Below are 25,518 nucleotides of genomic sequence, written 5' to 3'. Positions count from 1 at the left end.
TATTCAAGCAAGCAGAACAGGTATTTATGCTATCTAACGTAATGGTTATCTAGTGCTAGTGTTCTCAATTTCTCACCTAGAAATGCTTCGTTATCTTGCCAAGAAAGAACTGAAACTGAAAATTATTCAGGAAGCCAAGTGCAAAAATCCTATTCCTGAAAGTCCCTTTAGATTGTGTGTTAGGCATTAGGTGCATTCTTCTAAGACAAAAGCTACACACACTGCTGAGCAACAGAAGTTCAGAATTAAGAAAACTGTTAAAGGAAGATGATTTAAGATAAAAAATTCTAAATGCCTATTCTGCACAAAAGCAGGTTCATTTTCATTTTATTTTCCAATGTCACCTACCTCAAGTGACTTTATGCTTGGAACAAAAGAGCATGGAGGAACAACACTAGGTCAGTTGCAATAGTCTGGACTGTGCTACTGCTTCATGCTGACAAAAGCAAATCCTATGGGGAAAGCAGTAGGTGCAGAAGCAGCAGACTAGAAAGATACATCAATGTGCTTCAGCTGCTGGAACTGTGGAAAAAATACTGTATTAGGTCAGAACGATGGTCAATTTTGCTTTTTATTTGAGGATATTTCTGAGCAGAGACTTTAACATTTTAAAATATGGTGTTCCATATGTAAATCTAATCCTTTTGATGCCATGACCCTGAAAAAAGTCTCATGGCAGTGAGTTCCACTACTACATTACATGGTGTAATGAAATAAAGATTTGAAGCTTGCTGTCTAATCACTTCATTGAAATCTTACAAGCTATCAAATATTTCCAAACCAAAGTCATGGACAAAGTCAAACTGGTCCTCTGTCACATTTTAGTTTTCTATCTGTTTTTAAAACCAGCATTGAATATAGCATTTGAGAAGAAGACAAACTCTGATTTTACATAGTGGATCAATATTTTTGTGGGTTTTTTTTTTGAGTTTTTTTTTGAGCCCTAACCTAACATTTGAAGAAAAGCATGATGGCAGCATTACTTGCTTCCTTAGTAGAGTTTAGAACTCCTCAAGCTTCATTATTACACACGTGATGTAGAGTGATTTGCATTTATTAAAAATAAGTTATGTCTGGCAGTTTAGCTCTCATCTATTCAATATGAAGAGATCTTCCTGAAATTCAGTGAAGGAAGCTTCAGATTTAATATAAAGTACTTTCAGCAAAAAGTCAAAGTCAGTCTTAAAAACAGTCCTTGGAATGCTGAATCCAAGATCTTCCTATATCTAGATCACAATACTCCTTCCTATTCTGCTGACTTGAGCTTACAGAGAAAAACCTTGTATTACTCTATTCTTGTTTCCAAATTCTTGTGTTTAAGGAGTAATGGAAGGCACCAGAATGACATTCTGAATGCCACTGCTTTATATGAACTTAAGAGGGTGCTTTGCTTTGCACTCAGTTACATATTAGAATGTAAATTGGTATTAATTAATAACACATAATGGTATATTTGGATTTGCATTTTCTATATTTGGAAGAAAATCAGGTCCTGATGAGCACACAGGAAGAATTGAAAATAGAAAGAGGCTAGCTTGTCTCTTCTTCCAAATGTGAATTTCTGAATGTATTTTATATTGTGCTTCCTAGAAGTTAAGAGTTTAAACTACCCACCAATATAAAATGGGTACCACCATCACTATGTGTCTGTGATTTTGAGAATGATCACAGCTACAGGAGACCATGCCTAGAGCCCTAGAGAGATCTAAGGACACAAAAAGTCTGAAAAGCTTTATGTGCAAAATATGTGGCAACACACTTTGCTAAAAGACCATGACAGTTCCAAGTACATATGAAAGCTGGTTTTTAGCCATGTAGGAAATTATGCCTTTGAATTTTGCCAACAGGTTCAAATGGCTGTGATGCAGGTTACATCTAAGTGTTTTCAAGACCCTGTGGACAACCCTAGTTACTGTTAGGCATTCAAACTGCAGTCAGGAAATACAGTGTTGATGTGACAATAATTTATTATCGTACTGTATAAAGAGTAAAAGGACAATGTTTAAAGCTGAAATTCAACCCTATGCAGAGGAACTAATGCAAATTTCATATTCTACTTAAGTACTACTAAAGCACTGCTTCCAAACAGATAGATAAAGCATCAGTGGTGGTAACAGTCATCCTAAGAGGAACTCTTAGGAAAAAAGCATTGGGAAATTTTCTCATGAAACACTTCACTGCTAGGACTTGGGTCTAGATACTAACTGCAAGACACATTCTCACAGATAATTTTTGGGATTTAAGTGTATAATCGGATCACTTTCGTAAAAAGTTGCCTTGAAAGGTAAGATTTTGAGACACAGATATAAAAAGATGGAAGAGTCAGGGGACAGAATAAAAAAACCCATGATTTTCAACACCAAACAAACCTGTATTACAGATCACTTTGCAGCACTTTACAAAATGTACACTATATATATATATCTTATATATGCATTTAGAACAGTACTATTTCAGTCGCTAAGTTCTTCCTCATCACTGAAATAAGCACTTTTCTTAATCCGTGGACGTTTTGAATCATCTGAAATTGAAGACTCCCCTGCAGTCTGTGTCCATCTTTGTTGCTCTTCCTCAATTTTGGCCTGCTATAATTAAGAAAAGAGAAGTATTATCTTTTGTAGTGCATTACAAATAATAATGCTAACTATTAATATGCATTGAATTATTGAATAAGTTAAAGAATTACAAAGGTTTATTTCCAGTAAACTGTGTGCTCAAAGCACTAGGAAACATTTCTGCAAGTAGTTCTCATATATAAGCTGTCTTCTACAACACAGCAGCTGCCTGGACCATCCTGTATTCTCAAAAAGAGGAATTTTGCCCGTGGCAAACTTCTAAAAATACAGAGATCTAATGCAAAAAAATCTAAGCAGATCTCTTTAGCTGAGATCTAAAGCAAAAAATGCCTCATGTTTTAAACTGATGTTACTGAATCAGCTTTGTTCCACTAATAAGTCTTCTATCCATTGTCATTTGCAGTCGTTCATTCACATAATGAGTGCCTTTGGGGATTATTACTGAAGGTTATTCAACTAATAGTTTAAACAGAAGCTTCCTATTTTTTACCAGTTAAAATCTTTGGATGGTGATAGAAATGAGAATGTTTGCTGGCTTTATAGGTTTTATTTCCAATCATGGAGCTTTTGGGAAAAGGGAGGAACATTGTGAATATTTGAATCACTTTTTTGGACTACATCATGTAAAAGTCCTGTACTCATTACAGTCATATTCAGAACAAAGTTATTAACTCTTGAGGGTTTTTGGGGGGGAAAAGGCACATAGGCAACAATGTTGACCAGGGAGCCAAGCAATTTGAATATCAGGTCAGGCTTGTTTTGTTTTATGAAGCAAAAGGGTCTAGAGATAAAGAAGTAATAAAGACAGTAATACAGATGTTAGAAAATCTAGCTACATAAAAAAATTCAGTATGTTTTGGCAGATGATGTTTATTAGAGAATGCGATGGTCTGTATTAGGCAAAGGAAGTGTCCCAGTAATAAATGTTCAAGGACATTCCAGTCAGGACAGAGGATGTGTCTGGTCACTTATATATGACTGTTTTTCTGTCTTCTCAGTTAACAAAGTAAAGTGGGATTTGTGGGCAAAAACCCAGCAGAGATTCACAGCAGAGATGACACAAGCAAATAGCAATGGAGCTTGGAGTGAAAAAAAGGGTGCAACACACAAATACAGCAGTAGTGAAAGAGCAAGAAACCCAAACCTAATTCCTGCATGCCTGCAATGTAAAGAAACCAACTATAGTTACCAACTACTGCTACCAAACAAGACCCCACTAAGTGCTATAGAGCAAACACACCTATGCATGTATATCAGAGCTTCTAAAAAGCAGCTAAAGAAGAGAGTTGAACTTAAAAAATGATAATAAATATGCCATGCTTCAATTTTGTACCTGAACAGCTATGGCTTGGCTGAGGCTATCTAGAGCAGGGTCTTCTCCTTCCTCTTCACTTTCTTCTTCCTCCTCACTTTATTGTGCAGAGAGAGAGAGAGAGAAAAAAAAAATATACATCTTTAAGTTTTAGTATGAAAAAGCTTCCTAAAAAAAGGAGTAACATGTAACTCAATATACATACATTTCTTCTGGCTCCACTATTTTCTTCTTCTTCTTCTTTTCTTTTTTTTTTGGTGGTTCCCGCTCCCCAAGCATATTTTTAGGACAGGCATAACTTAAGTGTCCTGCTTCCTTGGAGAAAAAGAAATATTGCTTAATAGAAGCCATTACAAACAACTATACATTAAAACTTATCATGAGGGAAGTTTGTGGGGGAAAAATGGAAGCAATTAGTAAGATAAATGGAATGCTGAATTAGCACAGAGAAGACAAACTCTTCTCTCTCTAGGCTTGCCGTGGAAATGAAGAGATTGGTGGTGATATGCATGCTTAACTGCAAACTGAGAACAAGCTACGAGCACAGTAGTTTTTTTTGTCTGTTGCAATAACTGAATATACTACATATGGCTTATATTCAAGACAAGATAGAAACCTCAGAACGAACAATTTAAGACACAGGAGTGAGGCAACATTTTTGCTGTAAGAAGTGTTGTAAATATAAATCAAGTTTGTATTGGACATTAAATACTATCCAAATATCATTGCCCTACATTATTAAGTTCAGGTAAAGTCAAGAATTAGCTAAAACTTAAAACTCACTTCTATATAAAACAGTTTTTTCCTGTATTTATTTTACTGCCAACTAAATAATGAAATTTTAAAGATATAGCAAAAGCTGATATTTTGAAACAAAGAGTAGGAGGTTCTCATTGCAATAGTTTTCATGTGCATTACTTATCTTTCTTGGATTTTATTTCTCTTTGTACTTTTAATTACAATTACAATCTACTATTACTACTACTACTTAGTATTATTTCAATTATTAAATTGTTCTTATCTCAACCCACAACTTTTATCTATTTCTCTATATTTTTGGTTTTACTCACCCCACACTCGTAACACTTAGACTTATCAAAGTAGTTACGCCTGCGAATGAATTCTGCTGCTCTTCCATTATCAATGGCAATACTTGCTTTTATTACTCTTCCAAACAACTACAGAAAATTGGAAAGAAAAGGTAAATGTTTTGGGACTGAAAGCCCAATCCTCCTGCCATAAAAACTTTCCAGAACTTACCTGTTTGTTATTAAGTGCCCGAGAACAGTTTTGTGCAGATTCTTTATCCAAAAACAAAATAAAGGCAACTCCTTTGCTTTTTCTGGTGTCTTTGTCTTTCATAATGGTAACTCTGGAAATATATAACCATGTTATTGATTTTAGTGAACCCGCTAAAATTACTTCAGAGATATTTTTTCCTAAAAGATCTCAATGGGATCTTACCTTTGTTATACAGCAAATGGGTTAACGTGTATTTAACAATAAAAATACTCATTAAACAGAAATTCAAAGGAGCAGCTAACCTGGCCATGTACTTAGAGGTAGAGTGGACATAATTTAAAAAACACATGTGGGGTCTTTCTGGGACCAGTATCACTTTTAATTCCCTTGGGTGGCTTGAAGAACAGAGAACATAATCTTTAGATTTACAAGCAACCTAACTGGAAAGACTATGTATACTGGAGGTGAAAGGAAAATTCATTAGTAATCTTACTGTTGCTATTATTGATGAAAAGGACAGTGTGAAATGCCCCCAAACTGAGAAATGTATATTTGTGTATGACTAATCAGTTAAACAGGTTCACAATGGGAAACACAAACTATATGCAGTTCTGTTTACAAATATCTCCAACTGAAATCCAGCATCATGGATATGTGTTATTTCACAAACAAAGTTAAATCTTCAGTTTAACACTAAGATCAACAGCTTCAATAGCACATTGAGAAGCTCACAAAAATTTAGAAACAGTAAAACAAAACCTGAAGATACAAATTTACAAGACAGGGCTGGGGTGTGTGTATGGCCAGAGCCCATACAGTCTCAATTCTTTCAATCTTAATGTCACTTGTATTTAGTCCTGAAAAAAACCTAACAAAACAACAACAGGGAAAACCAGAATGTCAGGTTGCATGTACATAAAAATCAAAGCACACATAAAAAAGTATGGAATATACTTGTCCCAATGTCCACCACAGGCTAAACAAGGTTCAGACACAGGGCAAGCCAAAATTCTAAGAAGTAACCAAAAAAACTAAACCTCACTTCAGTACAGAAGGCCTACCATACAACCTGTATAATTAACAGATGACCTACCTGGTAAAAAGTTTATAAAATAAAAACACAGTAAAGAAAGCTCAAATTTCCCCAAATACTTGCACAAGAAGTTTGAGCTTAACAGACTTACTACCAAAGTGTCTTGGACAGCACATGTCCAACTGCACGCATTATGTTCGAGTGTCAATAAAACTGACTTTAAAACAATTCTATTAATTTTTCTGTCAAGCTACCTTTGAAGAACTCCAATAGAAGCCTGGTATGACTATCTGGCTTATAACTGGGATATTAAACATATCAGTTAATAATAGAAAGAATCAAATGTGACAAATCTTTAGAAAGCCAGGAACTTCTTGGAGCCATAGAAAGTCTGATTTCTTACTGAACAGAGTCAGTTGAAGTCATAATAGTCAGGATATATTTTCTTTTCCTGCTATTTGTCACCTGAAACACGCTTCTGAGACTTCAAAAACTTTGAAATTCTGTATCTCACAGATTATTGCAATACCTACTACTAGAAATTAGAGAAGATACTTGCTGTTTTAGGATTAAAAACTTAAGACTTGAGTCTCCTTATTCTGACAAATTAAAAAAAAATGAAACAGTTCCTTACAGTGGCATTTCTTTCTATCATTTGAACACAGAGGCAGATATTCACATATATTTTTCATGAATACCCCACATGCTGAAAGCCATTACTGCAGCCTTACATCTAGCTTTAAGTAAAATACTAGGTAGTCACAATGACAAGCCCCTCTAGAACCTTAAGAGAACTACACTGCAGTTGTGGGAACTGTGACATCTAGTTCACTTTCACATCTACCCAACTGTTCCCCACACTGTTCAAGGAAAGGGGAGTAATACTAGAAGAACAGTGTTTCAACTATATCAGAGAAAGGATTGATGGTATAAAACAACATTCTATTTGCTCAAAAATGGCTAGCAAAACCTGTCCCCAGCATAAATGTTCTTGTATTGTGTGTAACTGCAAGAACTTCCAGTTGTTAAATTAAATTTATACTTTATTAAAAATGAAGAGAACTTCAATACAGTTCCACATCATACTTTAATTACAAAAAGCTAAAGGCTTTCAAGTGAAGGAAAGACATAAAATATTTAAAATGAGAAGTACAAAAATAGAAGGCCATATCAGGTCACTTACTTGACAACTTTCCCATACTTTGAAAATATCTGAAATATAAAACAAAAGATTTAACAAGAGACTATTGCATTTCACTAATAATAAATTTATCATGACAAACTTATATATAAGCATTGATTTTACAGTCAAAATTGTTGTCAACAAGTTTAATTTAAACCATGCATCTCTTAAAACTTACCCTGTACAGATCATTGTTGGTCAAAGCAAAGGGTAAATTGGACACATACACTGTGCTTTTGCTTGGTGCCAAACCACCACTCATTTTTCTACAGAAAGGAAAAAGAGAGAAGAGTTAAACTGTATTGAACAACGAAATCAATTTAAAAAACAGTTCTGAGACTTTCAATTTATTTCAAAGCTCACCCAGACAGCCATGATAAAGCTGTAGGAGAGCATAGCTTAATTAGCCCTTGCTAATAAATAGCCCTTTCATTTCCCTTGCATCATTTTACATGAAAATTAGTGTTTGCCTTCATGGACCACAGAAGACATACATTCCTTCCTCCTCTCCTGGATCCAAACATATTTTTGTTCTATGCGAGTTGATTTGTAGTCAAGAAAAACCTGACAAGTTGTTGTATTTACAATAATCCTCTGCTGATCTGTGCAATTAGAAAGGTTGGGGGCCAAAAGAAACAAGCAATGTCCATTTATTAAACATCATGGCCAGCGTGTCAAATCACTGACCTTTGTACCAGTACCAGCATGTTCTGATTCTTTATACAAGTATCAGTTCAGCTGCATTCAATACACAATAAAATACAATTCGTTAAGGGGAAAAAAAAGTTTTTCTAAAGCAGTCTTAATTGTTATAGGGAGGGAGATAAATACATTTTAAAGTCAATGTCGTACGATGCTAAAGCGGCATGCTCTCATTTCCTCTCTTAACTACTGCTCAAGTTTCTGCACTCCTCTAGAACCATATGTGTTCAGGGCTGACCATAAAGCAGCATCTCTGTAGAAGCACTCCCTCCTTATCATTAGGCAGATTTCTCCTGGTAGGAAGCAGGAAAATGTCCACTCTTTCTATTTTAATTCCCAATCTTTTCTATGCTCTTGAAACTGAGTATGTCTGGAAACAATTAAAAATACTGTTATAACCACATACACATCATCATATACTAGGTGAAGAGTAACAGAACTAAATTGAAAATGATGAGCCAATGTTCTTCTTCACATTTGGACATTTGCCAAAAATTTTAGTGGTGTAACATCTGTGCAAAATACCCTCTTAGATCCATTGTGTAGCCATGGTTCAGACCAAGAGTGAAGTGAATAACATTTAAGATCAAACCATACCCCTTAAGAAAGGCCACACCAAACAGTACAGCAAACCCATTCCCTACAGTCCAATTTCTACCTCCTTGTCCATTTTCCTACAGCCTTATTACTGCTTCCTGGTACTTCCACCCAATTCCCAACCGAGGATCAAGCCACTTCTTCAGCATGACCGACTCATTTTAAAAATGCAGACAAAAGCTGATGGAGGGATAAAAACCCTAAGCATTAAAATCAGCATCTGCTATTTTACAGTTTCTTAGGGGACTTCTTGGGTAGTCTGAACAGATTGCTTGGCCAAGTGCCAACAAAGTAACTAATATCACACCCTAATCTGGCTGATTCTTTCTGGCATTTCATGATTCAGTTATCTGAAGGCCTGATATTCCCAGCAGACACTGACTATCCAAGTGCTTGGCTTCTCTTTCCCGACCTGCCTACTGTATCACAATTCATTTGAGTGGAAGTTTCCAAGTGATTGAATTTTGAGGTTTTCCATGTTCAGAGACTGTTTTTTGGCATGAGCCAAAATGGCAACACAAAGGTTAAGCAAATGAAAACAGAATAAATTTGCAATAAAGGCCACACATTGCATCTGGTGTTAGGCAGACTGGGTTCATTATCCCAAATTCCTTTCTGCTTGGCATTAGTATCCTCGACAAGCCTAGCCAGACTGACTTGGCAACATGCCATGTGAATAGATGGCCTGAAGTGCAGTTATCCAGATGTACTGTGGATACAAGGATTCAGGAAAAGCAATCTCAACACTGCACTGTGGTACATTGCCAGAGTTAATATATTGCACCAGTGGATGGGAAAACACCAGAGGTGAACCTCAAGTGTCTGAATACAACAAATCCACCGTGCCTAAAAGGTAAGAGAAGCTGGAAGCACCTTGTAACAGCAGACCAAATAGCCCCCACTCTAATGGGCAGGCACTGGTAAGAACACCATGACAGGAGAGCAGTCAGCCTGCATATTCCACAATGCCACAGTGCAGAACTCCACAGAGGTGGTAAGACATCATGCAGAGATAACTACTGGCCTAACAGGAAATTTCCAATAGGAAAATATTAATGAAAGCAGCCTACAGAATCACCATTTTCAGCTGCACACTGCTTTTTCCAGAAGAAGCTGAAAGAGTTGCACCCTGAGGGCACTGGCTGCCAGACAGCTGAGGTTGAATATTGTTTTTACTCCCCTGGACAAATTCAAGCTGCTCCAATCTGCTCAAATATTCTTAGCAATTTGTATTGTTTAGGACTTTGTGCAAGTACTTCTTATTTTTAACGTCTGACTCACTATACAGACACAGCTTTAATATGACAGGGAGTACAGTAACTGTATGGTTATCATCATTTATTATAATGATGTTTTCTAGTGGGAGGAGTAAAAAATGCCAGTTCCAGCTTTAAGCTAACTCTCCAGACAAGATATGTCATCTGGAGGCTCACCATTGCAAGGTTGAGAGTCCTGCTACTTCAGGAATTTTCTAACTTCATAGAACTGTCCAATGTAAGTTCAACATTTTCATAATATTTTTCTTCATGATTACCAATAAAAAATAAATCCCTTTCCCTCACAAAAATCTCCAAATGAACTAAAAAACAGCATCTAAGCTTTCTTGCTGCAGGAGACTCACCTGAAAGTCAGGTACAGCCTGGCTTCAAGGCTATATCCTGCTAGAGCTTCAACAATCAAAACATTCTATTTTATCCTGGATACTTTTCTGGGGTTTCTTGATTTTCAAGGTATTACCTTCATTTCATTACTTAACTTTAAAGCACTAGCTGAAAGCCTTTACAATACCTCCACAGAATTGAACACAATTCCCATTAATGTAATGGTCTCTCTGTAATATTAATGCCTTCTTCATTTATCACTTTCACATATTAACTTTGACAATAGAGTTATGTCTCATTACAATGACTTCTTTAATTCAAGCTTTTTTGTCTTTTCTAACAACTTGAACTAAAAGAAGACATTTTTTGACAAGAGCCATCTGCCAGCAATTATTAAGTCTCCTGAAAAATAGATCAGGTACATGAATATGTTTTGCTTCAATCCAATATGCTTAATGCAACATCTGTCATTAGCATTGGGCATAATGATTAATTTCAGTAATTGACTTTTCTACTCTATCCTAGAACACATGAGGACACCACCAAAACAGTTCAGATGCCTCTGAATCATCAAATGGAGCCTAAATTTACTGACACTTTCCTGACTTAACTTCAGTATTTCAACTTAATAGCACAAACTTGTATGTTTGTTTTTAAGTGCAGTGCAGCAAGGTCAGATTTATGATTGAATCAAATGGAGTATGTACAAATGATTAATGAGCAAGTTTCTCAAGACACTCCCATTCAGGCCAGTTAATTTGAGTTTTTCTATCTTGATCCTTAATACAGTATTTTTTTTCTGATTTAGTAGTGTCAACAGAGTTTAGACCCATATCAACACACCATTAGTCGTGACAGGAGCTTGGCTCAGGCTTACAATCAAGTGTCTGTGGTAAAGGAGGAAACCAAACTCATGCTCTCCTTGGCTCCTGACAAGGGTGTCAACCACTCATTACAATTCTGCCCTGCACAAGGGGCATGGAACAAGCTGTAAGAGAATTTAGGTGACTATTTTATCTCATAGTCACCTAAATAGTACCAAGCAGATATGAAACAGGATCAAAGAGGAACATAAAAAGGATCTGTGGTTTGAATCAAACCACCTTTACATACTGATCTAACTACAAAAGCTTAGGGACAGTAAGACTAGGCAGCCAGACCATCAGCTGGGACTACTTATGTATTATATATGTTCCTTTTCCAGATTACATATAGGTGTCCCATTGACCTTGGCCAAAATCAGTAGAATTTTGTCCCAGACAGATATAATGATATGATTCCATTTTCATCCCTAGTACTACTCAGCATTCACTGAGACTTTATTGTGAATGAAGACAATACAGCAGGAAGTGTTTTACAAATGTACAATACCTACAGAAATAAGGTGTGGGAGAATAGGGATGGGGCAGCAGGCAGCCTTGGCCTTGATGAGTTACAGCTGTGTCCTTGATCAAGACAACTTTGAGGGAGAAGCAGCATAGAATGCAGATGTGTGTTGACAATTACAACAAGAAAGAGATTTATGATCAATTACAAAACGGTAGAAGGCATGTGCACATAGTTTGTTAGGCAATTATAACGCAAAAAGGAGCGTATGTTACGCGTGTGATATAGGGAAAAATATAAAAAGTTGTACTGTGAGATAATAAAGTGCTGATGTTTGCCACCACCTTCTACTCTTTTGCCCACCGTCACTAAGGAGTGCTCTGGAGGCCAGGGCCTGGGCTGTCTTCCTTCGCCTCCCCTTGGAGAGGCTCAGGGCCCTCAGAAATTCATCATTTCTATGCTACCATTTCCCCACGCTCCAAAGGGAAAGTCCATAACAGCTTTTCCAACATTGTCTTTTCAAAGGGGCTCTCAGCACAGCCAAGGTGGGACAAGGGACAAGAGCTGCTTGGTTCAATCGCATCTGGTCTCACCCGGAACCTCACCCAGGAGGGGCAGATCTGGGTAACTCAGTGACGGCCCTTGCTCCTTAAATCACGAGACACGCAATCTACCTCAGAGCTCAGCGCGAGCAAAGCGACATTAAAGCAACAGAGCCACAGACTGCTCAGGAACTTCCACACGCTGTATCAACACAACAACCACAACAACCCTGCGGTTCCTTTACCACAGCGCGGCCCCGACCGGCCGCTTATCTCGTCCCTTCCTATTCCGCGAAGGCCCGAAGCGAGCGAGCCGTGACCGAGCGAGCCGTGACCGAGCGCTCGCGCCCCGCGGTGCCCCGGCCCGGCGTACCCGTCACGGCGGGGCTCAGCCCGTGAGGGAGCGCATCGTGCGGCGGGCCGGAGAGGCGCAGGGCGGTCCCGGCGGGGCGGCACGGCCCGGCACGGCCCAGGACACACGGCTCCCTCCTCCCTCGCCGCCGCCCTGGCCCGTCGCGCTTCCGCCGACGCGCGGCTCCCGGAGCGGCTGCGGCCAATGTGCGGCGGCCCCGCCGCGGAGGGCGGGAGTTTCCGCCGACGGCTCGGGCGCGCCGGAAGCGGCGGAGTGCGGGGCGGCCGCGGAGCTGCTGTGCCGCGGGAGCGGGTGAGCGCCGGGGCCGGGCCGGGGCTGGCCGCCTTCCTCCGCGGAACCAGCGCGGCCGGAGCCCATCCTCCGGCCCGCGGCTGCGGTGGGGCGCGCTCGGCTCCTTGCGGGGCCTCCCTCCTGCCCCCTCTGCGAGCACGTGCTTGGGGGTCGCGGAGCGTCCGTCCTGGGACGGCTCTGTGGAGCCGGGCTGCCCGCGTGTTGGGGTGGATTGTGTGATGGGACGGGAACAGCCGGGCTGCCCGCGGGTTGGGGTGGATTGTGTGATGGGATGGGAACAGCCGGACTGCCCGCGTGTTGGGGTGGATTGTGTGATGGGACGGGAACAGCCGGACTGCCCGCGGGTTGGGGTGGATTGTGTGATGGGACGGGAACAGCCGGGCTGCCCGCGTGTTGGGGTGGATTGTGTGATGGGACGGGAACAGCCGGGCTGCCCGCGGGTTGGGGTGGATTGTGTGATGGGACGGGAACAGCCGGGCTGCCCGCGGGTTGGGGTGGATTGTGTGATGGGACGGGAACAGCCGGGCTGCCCGCGGGTTGGGGTGGATTGTGTGATGGGACGGGAACAGCCGGGCTGCCCGCGTGTTGGGGTGGATTGTGTGATGGGACGGGAACAGCCGGACTGCCCGCGGGTTGGGGTGGATTGTGTGATGGGACGGGAACAGCCGGGCTGCCCGCGGGTTGGGGTGAATTGTGTGATGGGACGGGAACAGCCTGGCTGCCCGCGGGCTGGGGTGAATTGTGTGATGGGACGGGAACAGCCGGGCTGCCCGCGGGCTGGGGTGGATTGTGTGATGGGACGGGAACAGCCGGACTGCCCGCGGGTTGGGGTGGATTGTGTGATGGGACGGGGGCAGCCGGGCTGCCCGCGGGCTGGGGTGAATTGTGTGATGGGACGGGAACAGCCGGGCTGCCCGCGGGTTGGGGTGGATTGTGTGATGGGACGGGAACAGCCGGGCTGCCCGCGTGTTGGGATGGATTGTGTGATGGGATGGGAACAGCCGGGCTGCACGCGTGTTGGGATGGATTGTGTGATGGGATGGGAACAGCCGGGCTGCCCGCGGGTTGGGGTGGATTGTGTGATGGGACGGGAACAGCCGGGCTGCCCGCGGGTTGGGGTGGATTGTGTGATGGGACAGGGGCAGCCGGGCTGCCCGCGTGTTGGGATGGATTGTGTGATGGGACGGGAACAGCCGGGCTGCCCGCGTGTTGGGGTGGATTGTGTGATGGGACGGGAACAGCCGGACTGCCCGCGGGTTGGGGTGGATTGTGTGATGGGACGGGAACAGCCGGGCTGCCCGCGGGTTGGGGTGAATTGTGTGATGGGACGGGAACAGCCTGGCTGCCCGCGGGCTGGGGTGAATTGTGTGATGGGACGGGAACAGCCGGGCTGCCCGCGGGCTGGGGTGGATTGTGTGATGGGACGGGAACAGCCGGACTGCCCGCGGGTTGGGGTGGATTGTGTGATGGGACGGGGGCAGCCGGGCTGCCCGCGGGCTGGGGTGAATTGTGTGATGGGACGGGAACAGCCGGGCTGCCCGCGGGTTGGGGTGGATTGTGTGATGGGACGGGAACAGCCGGGCTGCCCGCGTGTTGGGATGGATTGTGTGATGGGATGGGAACAGCCGGGCTGCACGCGTGTTGGGATGGATTGTGTGATGGGATGGGAACAGCCGGGCTGCCCGCGGGTTGGGGTGGATTGTGTGATGGGACGGGAACAGCCGGGCTGCCCGCGGGTTGGGGTGGATTGTGTGATGGGACAGGGGCAGCCGGGCTGCCCGCGTGTTGGGATGGATTGTGTGATGGGACGGGAACAGCCGGGCTGGTGATGGGACGGGAACAGCCGGACTGCCCGCGGGTTGGGGTGGATTGTGTGATGGGACGGGAACAGCCGGGCTGCCCGCGGGTTGGGGTGAATTGTGTGATGGGACGGGAACAGCCTGGCTGCCCGCGGGCTGGGGTGAATTGTGTGATGGGACGGGAACAGCCGGGCTGCCCGCGGGCTGGGGTGGATTGTGTGATGGGACGGGAACAGCCGGACTGCCCGCGGGTTGGGGTGGATTGTGTGATGGGACGGGGGCAGCCGGGCTGCCCGCGGGCTGGGGTGAATTGTGTGATGGGACGGGAACAGCCGGGCTGCCCGCGGGTTGGGGTGGATTGTGTGATGGGACGGGAACAGCCGGGCTGCCCGCGTGTTGGGATGGATTGTGTGATGGGATGGGAACAGCCGGGCTGCACGCGTGTTGGGATGGATTGTGTGATGGGACAGGGGCGGTGGGAAGGACGGGGCAGGCGGCTGCTGGCTTAGCACCCGAGATGGCTTGTAAGCCTCTTTAAAACCTATATGGGACGGAAGACTTTGATTCTCAGCTTAATTTGTGTATTTGTTTTGAAGGGAAGGATCATCCTGCTTGCACATACATCCGAGAGTAATTTTAAGCAATAATTCATAATGAATGTTTGGAGGCTATATAAATCCCATTGTAAACACTTTCAGTGATGTGTGTGCAGGATCAGTATCTGTATTTCTAGAAGGATAAATAAGACATGAGTGTGTCATTCAGCTGGTTTCCTAGTAAGTACTAGAATAAGTCTTTCAGAATAAATCTGTGTGATTAGTTTAATGATAGGGTGTGCTGTAATATCTTAAGTCCTTACTAATATTTAAGCATCTCGAGTCTACTCTTCATGGTTCTTTATTCTCACTCATACTCCTGAAGTAGGCTCTTTCCCATCCATTTGAGTTTTCAAGGATAGTCTATCAATTCTTTATCTGGGGTATCTGTGACTTAAAGGATACAAAGACAGAGTGTATTTTTTGTCAGTCTGTTGAGTTTTGTGATGGTGCAGCATCCCTACCTTTTTCTAGCTTGTGTTTTTGTTTTTGTCAAAATACTGGTTTTAATCCTTGCTCCTTGTATGTAAGTGTTGATGCCTGCTGCCAGTGATGTGTGTTAGGGTGTTGGAGCTGGTTTTACTGACAAAGCAGCATGAGGTGTAAGTTTGTGCTTAGCTTCAGTAGCACTTATCTGAGATGTGCTGCATTTTGAACGTTGTGTTCAGCTAATAGTTTCAATAACTTCTGCAGGCAAAAGGGCCAGGGTCACTACTGTATTTGTCAAAATAGAAAAAAAGCAGCCCACTTGAAAACCTCATCTGAATTCAACTTCTGGTATTTTGCTATTTGTCTAAGAAGCTGAGGGGTGCCATCAAGTATCCAAATCTGTTTGTGTGAGAGATGGGTGGGCTGTGGATGAGCAGGGGAGGGAGTGGGTGCTGTGGGCAAGTATAGACGGAAGGAATGGTCCACCCTGGGGCAAGGGCTGGGCATGAAGGACCAGCAGTGAAATGTTTTAAGGCAGAGCATGTGATGCCTTTTCAGCATAATGGTTTTGTCTTGCCATAGCTAATTCTGTCCCTGCTGGTACATGAAAACACAGAAATGTTCAAGTACTGTTCTGGGCACAAAGAAAAGAGGATGGTGGGGACAGTGTAAGAGCAGATAGAGCATTCTCCTGGTAATGTGGGAAGGAGGGCATGGGACTGGCCTAAGAGCTCTTCATGCACATATTGCCCTGGTGTGCAGTTTTAAGGCTCTAGAAAAAGTCAGTGAAGTACAAAATAAAGAAAAGTTGAGGCATTTACTGTGAAAGTGCCAGGAAGGTGCTTCTGATGATGCACCTGATCATCCAGTGCAGCAGCATGAGCAATGGTTTCAGAATTAGTAACTCTTACATTGAGCTTACTGGAAAGGGGAGGACCAGTGGTGTTGGAAGCCTGGAAATGGGGAATTTTAGACTTTCTGTGCTGACAGGTACTGACCTCCAAGAAAACACTGCTTTTGACTGAGGCCGTGGGGAAGGCTTCCAAAATTGAATGATGGAACTGGGATTGTGGATGTGTTGTTTGAATAGGAGTGTGTAATGTCCCATGGTGGAAAATTTAGAATTTAAGGTTTTAGAATATAGCAATATCTAGAAAGCCAGGTGGAGGTTTTATCCTTCTTCACCTTCTTCTTCCTGGGTCTGGGTGATCTTGTTTAATTGGATAGAAAAATCCACATTGCAGGCCAGGGATGGTTGATTATTGGGTTAAAAGTAAAAATAATTTAGGTGTTTGTTCTTAATTGGACATTTGGCCTTAAAAGGCCTTGTAGAGAGAGAGATAAGTCTCCATTTTTAGCTTGTTAGCCTGAAGTGCTGTAGGACTCTCAGTCTGTGAGACTGTAACATAGATAAGAATTAATAAACATCTGAGTCTGAACAAGAAATACTGTCTCGAGCTTTTAATCCTAGCTCTGGCAGAAAAAGAAGATAAAATGAGATAAGTGGATCCTCTTTGCTTTTGTTCTTACCAAAACTAGGATCAGCTGGTTGGTTTAGTCAGCTTTTGATTTATAGCCTGTAACTGCATCAGACTAATTCTATGTCTTGATCGTAGAACAAACTTAAGGTCAAGTCTGTTATAAAACGGGACTGCATTTTAAGATGATAACCTGTTTAATTTGAACTAATGCTAGGGTCAAAATTTCTGAACATAGATGTGTCTTGTAGTTGAAGAAAGAGCTTCTTTATTCACTCTCTTTTGCCAAAAGAAAAGCCTTTGTTAAATCAAGCTTTTCATTAACCTTTCATTACATGCAACTGAATTTTATTTTTCTTTACGATAGATCACAGGGTACTAGTGTTTAAAACATTTAGATTGTACCTGTCTGGTTTACTTAACAGAAAAAAATGCACTTAAAGTGAATATATTTGTATTTTTCGCTTATCCCAGTTTCTTTTTTTTTGTAGGTAAGTGAATGGATCATCAGAAGTAGATTTACTGAAACTGACAGAAAAGTAAGTATGTGTTATATTTTGCAAAAGTGTATATCTGTTTACAATTAATAAACTCTTTTGTTATGTTGATTCTTAACATCTGTATTAATCAATAATTTTATATAGCCTCCTAAGTCTGTTTTTGTTTTTGTTTTGTGCAAGTAGATAAAGTTACATATTTCTCCTGAATATGACTTGCTGTTACTTTTCTGCCTTGGTTGTTTTTAACAGCTAGAGCTACTATTGTGAAGGGAAAGTTTGAAAAACATAATTCTAGCAGTTGCATATCTACTTTCAGTGTTATCTAGTAGATAATTGTCGCCTTTATAATCAAGAGGAAGGTTTGAACTCCTCAAGTCTGTGTTGTCTAGCACAGCATGACTAGAATCTCTTAGGGTGATGGTTTATTTCCACCTGTCTTTAATGACTAACTGCTTTGAAAGTCACTTTCCTCTGGGAAGAGGTATTTTTTTGTTCTGCTGGCTCCCAATTTAAAACAGGAAGTACCTGCATGGGAAGAATGTATTCTATCTGTATAATCAAAATGTGGGACTTTATAGTAAGAAACAATGTGCTGTATTTTGATCTCTTTCCAGATGGTCAAGTTGATGAAATAATTTAAAGTTATTATATTTTATTAAATAGTAGAAATTATGTAATCTAATAAATAGATGTTGAAATACTTTTTTTAAAGTTCCAATATTTTTGTCTGAACAGTATTAAAACTGCAGTAAGATGTTTTTATATGTGTTTGTATGTACATCTAGTATTTGCAATATGTATGTATTTCAACAGAGCTGTTATTTGTATCTCTGAGTCCTGTAGTTTTACTGATTTTGCTGAACTAATTTCCAGTTCTGTGTTCTTGCCCATACTGTGAGTTACTTTTGCTCCAAGTATATTACATGCTTTCCATAACTAGAAAGACCTATTTTAAAGGGCTAATAATAAAAAGTGTATGTATGGGGCTTGTGCATAATGCATAATACTGGGAGAAATCCTGGAACCTTTGTTTTTCTGCTCACTGTCCTTTTGTCTATTCATAATGAATCTGTTTTTCACTAGTTGTATTATTACTGTCTTTAGTGGCGTATCGAAGAGATGAGATGTGGTCTGAAGGGCGGTATGACTATGGAAGAGTTCCACGAGAACGCCTCCCTCCAAGGATTCATGGTGATGTAAGTGGATAGTAAGCATTGTATCTGTAGCATTATCACATTATACTATACCTTTATGCAATGACCTGTACCATAGGGGCTGGATTTATGTACCTGTGTAAGTTCCTAGTATACCCCAAGTTCTTTTTTTTCCCATTTCTTTTAAGTCAGCTGTCTGGCATATGCATCTGCACAGAAGTAATAGGCTGCCTACAGAATTAAGTCTTAGCTTCTTTTTTCAATTTTCAAATCTAATGGAAGTGTTTTAGAACATTTGTATTTTGGTAAACTGATTTTTTTGATGTAATTAAACACAGGATTTTTGATGACTTCTGGGGAGCAAAAGGCCATACTTTGTTATATTTTTCCATAGTCTTTTTACGTTAATATTTCTTTTAAGTAACTTGAGGTGGTAAAGGGACTTCTTCCTGATCGTTCTTGTCACCAGCACAGTTTTTTGGTTTTTTTTATAATGGTTAAAGTATAGGAGAAGATGTTTTTAACAAATGTTAAAAGTACGTCTTTGCTAAAGTTGTGCTTTGGGCCCTGAAGAGAGTCAACAGAAATCTACTTTGTAGATACTGAGTCTTCTGTGGTGTGTTATGTGTATTATTCTTGTAAAAGCAAATGCAGAAGCTGTGCTTGCTGTCCTATAGGATAACTTCAGAATGCTTTTAGGAATTCTCTGTTCCACAGAGTTGGGTAATTTTTTTTTCTCCCTTGTCTGAAGTCTCTAACAAAGAAATGAAACAGGTTGTAGCTTTGTCTTTAGAGGTACTACACCGTAAATAGAATTTTAAGAATACTTCTTGATATTTCTATTTACATCCTGTGTAATGTGCTTTTGGCAAAATGACATTTGAGGTACCAGTGCCTCTTATCTCACTTTTCTTTTACTTATAGGAAAGATTGACATAAGAGCCTGGATGATTTAGTCTGTCTTCTGTTTTCCCTCTGTTACATTTTCAGTTTGTCTCTTTGGAAGCTCACCAATGGTAGTAACTTGGTAACTAGTTACGTAGGCTTCTCTATTGAGTAGTTTGTTAGCCTTTGGCTGCTTTGTGACATTTTAAACTCTCTTTACAGGCAACAGTAACATTTCTGCATCTTTAGCAAGCTGGAAATCAGATTGATATTCACAGGGTGTTTAGCTACCTCCTTGTCCAAAATGTGTATCAAGATTGGACAAGAGGAAAGGAAGAATGTATTTTCAGATTTTTTTTTTTTCAGTTGTTTGACTAACACATTGCCAATTTAATTTAACCATTGTATCATTGACGTTTCTAAATTCCTCTAGTCCTTGAGGCTCTCCAGGGAGCAGTGTGTGATTAGGCATTATGAAAATTTACAATCTAAAAAATGTGATGCACACATTTTGATGCAAGAATTAATTGGATAGTTCGATGCTAGCTTTATACTATGTGTGTTTGGAACTGGGGTTGAGGGGAGTAGCAGAGTACACTCATCACAATTATTATCCATCTGTACCAAAACAACACCCCCAGTATCTGGACAAACCAGGATATGGTGTCTCTCTGCCATACTGAAAGATGGATATGGAGTTCCTTCTCATATAGCTCTGCAGATTCAAAATAATTGGAAGTTACTTTCTGTCCTTGTGAGCCTGTGCCATTGTATTTGTGTCCACATGTAGAAGTCTGACTTAATTTTGCTTAGACAAGTGAAATGGAATTAATTTAGACAAGTGAAATGGAATTAATTTGTTTGATCTATTAATATGCTTAGTGTTTGCTGATAGGTTAGTGTGTTGGAAATGAGATGTGCCAATAATACAGAATAAAGTATCTTTTTTGAAGAGAGCAAGAGATGTGTCCTCATCTAAACAGGGTGCTAATTGTATACCAAGTACAGATTGCAGTAGAAACACAGATACTGGTAAGGAACATAAAATTGCAAGCACTTGACACAGTTGTGCAAGTAGGATACTCATGGAGCTTTCATGTAACTGTTCTTCTGTGTGTCATTATAGTTATGTGGTGGGGTTTTCTGGGTGAGGTTAAAGCATGGAGCAGTTTTATTTTAGCTGCACAGCACATCTTTGTTAGACACCAAACTAAAAAAAAAAAATAATTACTTGTGGAGAATGTTTGGTGAGGTAAGAGTAGATCGAGTGTTGTGACTGTGTATGTAGTCTCCACTTTGCACCTGTATGGCTGTAGCCTGGCTTTGGGTTACCCTCTAGTCTGTTTGTTGGGTGGTCTCTGAAATCAGAACTAATTTTTTTTCGTTTTTTTGTTTTGTGTGTTTTTTTGTTTGTTTGTTTGTTTTTTTTTTTATGACAGTATTTAGCAGTTTGTGAATGCAACTATCAGTGCATTAAACTGTGTCTTCTTACTGTTAAAAAAATAACTGGAGTATCTTCCTCCCCACCAAATTGCACATGATAATTCAAGTCTCTGCATTTGTAGCTTTTATTTAAGGCCCATGAAAAAATGTTTTGCTAAAGGAAGAAGATTTAAAATACCGAGTCTTTCATTCATGTTTTCATTTGCTTTTTATCTACAGTTGACTTATGAAACTTAGTTCTAGTAAAATTTAATCTGTATCTTTTGCAGCGATGCAATTTGTACTTAATGAACAAAGAATTTCTTTAGTTGACAAATGGTGTACGACATGTTATTTGAAGGAAATAATTTTGTGTTCTAGAAAAAAGCTATCTGAAATTTGCACTAAAAAAAACCCCAAGGGTATAAAATTCTGTCACTCGAATCTTCAGATCATCTGCTGCATTATATTCAGTGGGTGCTTATCTATTCAGATTATGAAGCATGGTCTATCCTAACTACAGTCTCTGCAGTGTGGAGGATATTATGAACATAAGGAAAATTGTTAGTGTTTTCAAATGGACTTTTATTTATAGACATTACAGTTGTAACTTTCTTTGTTGCATTCTAAAGATTATGTAAAAATCTGAGAAATACAAGTAGTTAACCTGTGCACAGAAAGTAGCTAATTCTACTGCTTATAAACTTTGCAAAGACAATTAAACCATGTTTGAAATTTTCACTCAATAATTAAACTTATAATGCCTAAGGATTGACTATGTCCAGTTAGATTTACTAAGTTATTCACTGTCAAACTGGCATGATTTTTAATGTTTGCTGTTTCCCTGAGCAATTTGTTCTTTTAAGTCATTTAGAAATAACTTGATTCTACTTTTGTTTATTCATTGCAGATTTTGAACTGTTAAAAGCAATATGATTCTGTTTGTTTTGTGGCTTAGGGTGATTACCACAGAATAGTAAACATTGTGCCCAAGAAGCCACCACTGCTTGAGCGACCTGGGGACGGGCATTACAGTCGCTATGACGATTATGGTCACGCTGAGTACAGAGACTATGACGAGGGTCGAGGCTTTGGCCATGACCGAAGGACTGGCCCTCCACACCGAGGTGTACGTAAGGTGATTCTTCTCACATGTTTGTGATGTTTATTTTCCCATTAAGGGTGAGTACTAGGTAATTGCAATACTGGAAAGGACATTATTGTTGCCCCCTGCAACCTAGCTTTTTGAAACTTCTGTAGTTTTTGTGTTTTGTATGGCATTGCAAAGTTGTTCTCGTCAATATTGACGGGGAAGAAAATAAAAATTAAAGGAATACAGTGAATAAATTGAGAAGATGCTTGCTGCAGGGGTTAATATTTTTTAAGCTCATTAAATGCATTACTTAATTACCATTTGGCAGCTAACTGTACTTGACATCTGGCACTGAGGTACATGTCATGCAGTCATTATGCATGTATGTTTTGCAGGATGAATCAGGATACAGATGGGCAAGGGATGATCATCCTGCAAGATCTGAATACAGGTATTTTTGGATTCTAGTAGTGCAATGCATAGGCTATGATTATTTAGGGCATTTTACTTGGTCAGCAAAACAGCTGGTAGAGCAGACCAGTGAAATAACAGGGAAAGGATATCTGTTGAAGTAAAAGACAATAGTGGAAAAATGGGGTTTAGTGCAAGAGGTCAGAAAAAGCTCAGACAGGGCAGTTTTTCCAAATTTTCCTCTCAATTTAGAAGAACCAGAGTTGTTTAAAGCTGAGGAAAAAAACCAAAGAGGCTGAGAAAACTGAGTTAGTGTCAGGCAGTTTAATCTACGCGGAACAAGAGTGGCACCCAGTGGTCAAAAAGATTGTCTTAAATGCATCCTGATTTCTTCCTTTCAAAATGCAAGGTTAAAGAGTCAGCTCATTTTGTTGAAGACTTTATAAGTGTGTTGCATAGTATATGATATTCCCATCTGAGTATTCATAACATACTTCAGACTATATAACTGTTACACAACTGCAATAATGTTATAGAAGAACTTCATAAAGATCTGCGGTTCAAGTATATTTGCAATTGAATGAAATCCTACTGATTCTTTATAGAAATATATTAAATAATCTTGAAAGGAAAGTCTTGTGATCAGACTGCTAAGTATTTGTACTGTTCCATGTTTGTAATAAACTTTTATGATTTTTTGCATATTGCCCACTATTGAGCAATGTAGTGGATCTCAAGGAGGAAATCAAAGTACATTTCATGGTATATGTTGTCTCCTGTGGTGAGGATGCTAATTACTTTCTATTTCAAAGACGTTTGCACCACAAAACATGATATTAAAAAGATTTTTCATGTAAAAATGCCTTCTCTTTAGATATGCTTAAAGTTATTTTAGGTCAGTTCTCTGGAGTACATATAGTATTTTTCTTTGAGGAAATAGGTGGAGATTTAAGATTATTTTAACCAGAAGGATTTTTTTTTTTTTTTTTTTTTTCAATGCATGGAACATGGCTAAAGTATAGCTAGAAGCTAGACAGTCAGGAGACTTGTATGGTTGATGGGTTTTCATAGTTAGTACAGTGTCTATAAATTCTTAAAAAAAATAGCTCATTTATTGACAGAAGTAATGACTTTCTTGACTATTTTTGAAATCACAGTTAGCAGCTAAAAATGTGCTGTAAGAAGTTGTTAGCTGTAAGTACGATGTTAGCATTTCCTTTTGAGTGTTCATCATTCACATTTTCCTGTTCTGGTTTTTGAAAACATAGCTGTCAAAAAGTACTTTCTGATCTCTTGCTCTTTGCTTCCCCCTATCTTGATGTGGAGTGCTGAAAAACATTACTTGAGATTCACCTGAAGTAAAATGCAGCTTATCTGCAGTATCAAATATCCTTAAGTGAGTCCTGTCTACAGTTTTGGGTACCACAATATGAGAAAAATATTAATCTCTTATAAAGTGTCCAAAGAAGGGCAACAAAGATGGTGAAGAGCCTTGAGGAGAAGCCTTATGTGGAGCAGCAGAGGTCCCTTGGTCTGTTCAGCCTAGAGAAGTGGAGACCTCATTGCAGTCTGCAACTTCCTCATGAGAGGAAGAGGAGGGACAGGCACTGATCCCTCTCTCTGGTGACCAGCGACAGCACCTGAGGGAATGGCCTGAAGTTGTGTCAGGGGAGGTTTAGGTTGGATATCAGGAAAAGGTTCTTCACCCAGAGGGTGGCTGGGCATTGGTAGAGGCTCCCCAGAGAAGTGGTCACAGCACCAGCCTGACAGAGTGCTCGAAGTGTTTGGACAATGCTCTTGGGCACCCTAGTGTGACTCTTGGGGATGTCCTGTGCAGGGCCAGAAGTTGGACTTCAGTGATCCTTGTGGGTCTCTTCCAACTCCTCTTGTTCTGTCATTCTGTAATTCTCTTCAACTTTGCCGTTGAAGAAACCAGCAGTTAGGGACTTTTTGTATTTTTTTCCTATTGTTATTTTGGTGGTATTTTGTTGGGGTTATTTATAGCTTCTTGCCTTTTTCTTAAAAATAGGACATGCTTGCTTAGCATTTGTAGAGCTGTGGCTTTAGCTGTGATGTGTCTAATGACCAGCAGCAGTTCTCCATGAGTGTCAAGAGGATTGCAGAGGTCCTAGCACTCAGCTTACTGTCTTTTTTTTCTTGCCTTCCTCCTTATAGGGTTATGCTCCAGTTTCCAAGCAGCTGTCACTTACATGGCAGACACTATCATGTCTAGCACTGAGTGGAGCATTACTATTCTTTCCACATGCTTTTTGAGAGTTGTTAGCCCTTTTTTATACTATGTGTAGTGAACAGCTGTCATCCTGGCCATGACTTTTTTAAGGTGAAGATACATATTTTATATGTAAAAATAAAGTAATTCAGAGGATGTGCAGGGCATAGATTTCAAAATGAGTTCCCAGCTCTTTCTCTCCTGTTGTCACCTAAGGAATTCTCAACTCTAGCAACCGATGTGAATTTTGTTTTAGCTTGATTTGAAGTGCCTTTCGTTTCAAGTGTAATTGGCACATATAAAGAATTGTACATCCTAATTTGGAGGAAATTTTCTGCACACATTAATGTCTTGGTTGCTGATGCTATGAGAATTGTGAGACTTAGCAATTCAAAGGAGTAGAGATCAATAAAGATGTGACCTTGTATATTTGTGATATACTGGTGTTGATAATTTCTGGAGCTGTGTTAGTGTTTCAGCAATATGTTAGGCTCATCTATGCAAAGCACTCATGCAGGTCAGATTTTTTTAAAAAGTTGCAGGGAACTATGCTGTTATGTGTTGAAGGATTTTAGTTTTGCAATACTTCCCTATGGGCCTCATAGCAATGGGTTTTGCATCCATGTTAATTTTTATAAGGTCAGATGAACTTTTCAGTGTGAAATGCTTTGGAAGATTGTTAGCTGCTGTTCACTTTAGTCATGCCAGATTTTAATCCTTTTGAGTGCACAGAGCATTACTTC

At 40.4% G+C, this 25,518-nt stretch overlaps 2 protein-coding genes across 6 annotated transcripts in view; one reads left to right on the top strand and one right to left on the bottom strand.

The window, feature by feature from the left end:
* Positions 1–310: 310 nt before the first annotated feature.
* Positions 311–12,648, bottom strand: ZCRB1 (zinc finger CCHC-type and RNA binding motif containing 1). Its single transcript, XM_056508091.1, has 8 exons — positions 12,488–12,648; positions 7,525–7,612; positions 7,347–7,375; positions 5,149–5,260; positions 4,959–5,066; positions 4,094–4,203; positions 3,910–3,985; positions 311–2,585 (listed from the first exon to the last, which is right to left on the bottom strand). The coding sequence occupies exons 2-8, from the start codon at positions 7,606–7,608 to the stop codon at positions 2,454–2,456; spliced, it is 651 nt and encodes a 216-aa protein (XP_056364066.1). The 5' UTR covers positions 7,609–7,612; positions 12,488–12,648; the 3' UTR covers positions 311–2,453.
* A 22-nt stretch (positions 12,649–12,670) lies between these two features.
* PPHLN1 (periphilin 1) overlaps positions 12,671–25,518 on the top strand; it is a 59,781-nt gene continuing 46,933 nt past the window's right edge. For 2 of the 5 annotated variants that reach the window (XM_056508068.1, XM_056508052.1), the window contains exons 1-4: positions 17,571–17,619; positions 18,685–18,776; positions 22,000–22,170; positions 22,530–22,585. In XM_056508068.1, coding sequence (XP_056364043.1) covers position 17,619; positions 18,685–18,776; positions 22,000–22,170; positions 22,530–22,585 — 320 coding nt within the window. In that variant the 5' untranslated portion in view covers positions 17,571–17,618. Of the gene's footprint in view, positions 12,779–17,570; positions 17,620–18,684; positions 18,777–21,999; positions 22,180–22,529; positions 22,586–25,518 lie in introns of those variants that run through there. The other 3 variants (XM_056508061.1, XM_056508043.1, XM_056508077.1) reach the window with 2 other exon arrangements.

The sequence above is a fragment of the Oenanthe melanoleuca genome, chromosome 1A (genome assembly GCF_029582105.1).
Source record: "Oenanthe melanoleuca isolate GR-GAL-2019-014 chromosome 1A, OMel1.0, whole genome shotgun sequence".
Lineage (NCBI taxonomy): Eukaryota > Metazoa > Chordata > Aves > Passeriformes > Muscicapidae > Oenanthe > Oenanthe melanoleuca.
Note: the sequence above shows the minus strand (reverse complement) of the source record. Positions and strands in the feature narration are given on the sequence as shown.

Bases quoted from the DNA above. Each gene is read 5' to 3' on its own strand.
- ZCRB1 (XM_056508091.1), bottom strand. From the start codon at position 7,608: ATGAGTGGTGGTTTGGCACCAAGCAAAAGCACAGTGTATGTGTCCAAT. The intron at 7,376-7,524 runs GTAAGTTTTAAG...TTTATATTTCAG, and splicing joins CCAACAATGATCTGTACAGG to ATATTTTCAAAGTATGGGAA. The intron at 4,204-4,958 runs GTGAGTAAAACC...TTTTTCTCCAAG, and splicing joins CTAAGTGTTACGAGTGTGGG to GAAGCAGGACACTTAAGTTA.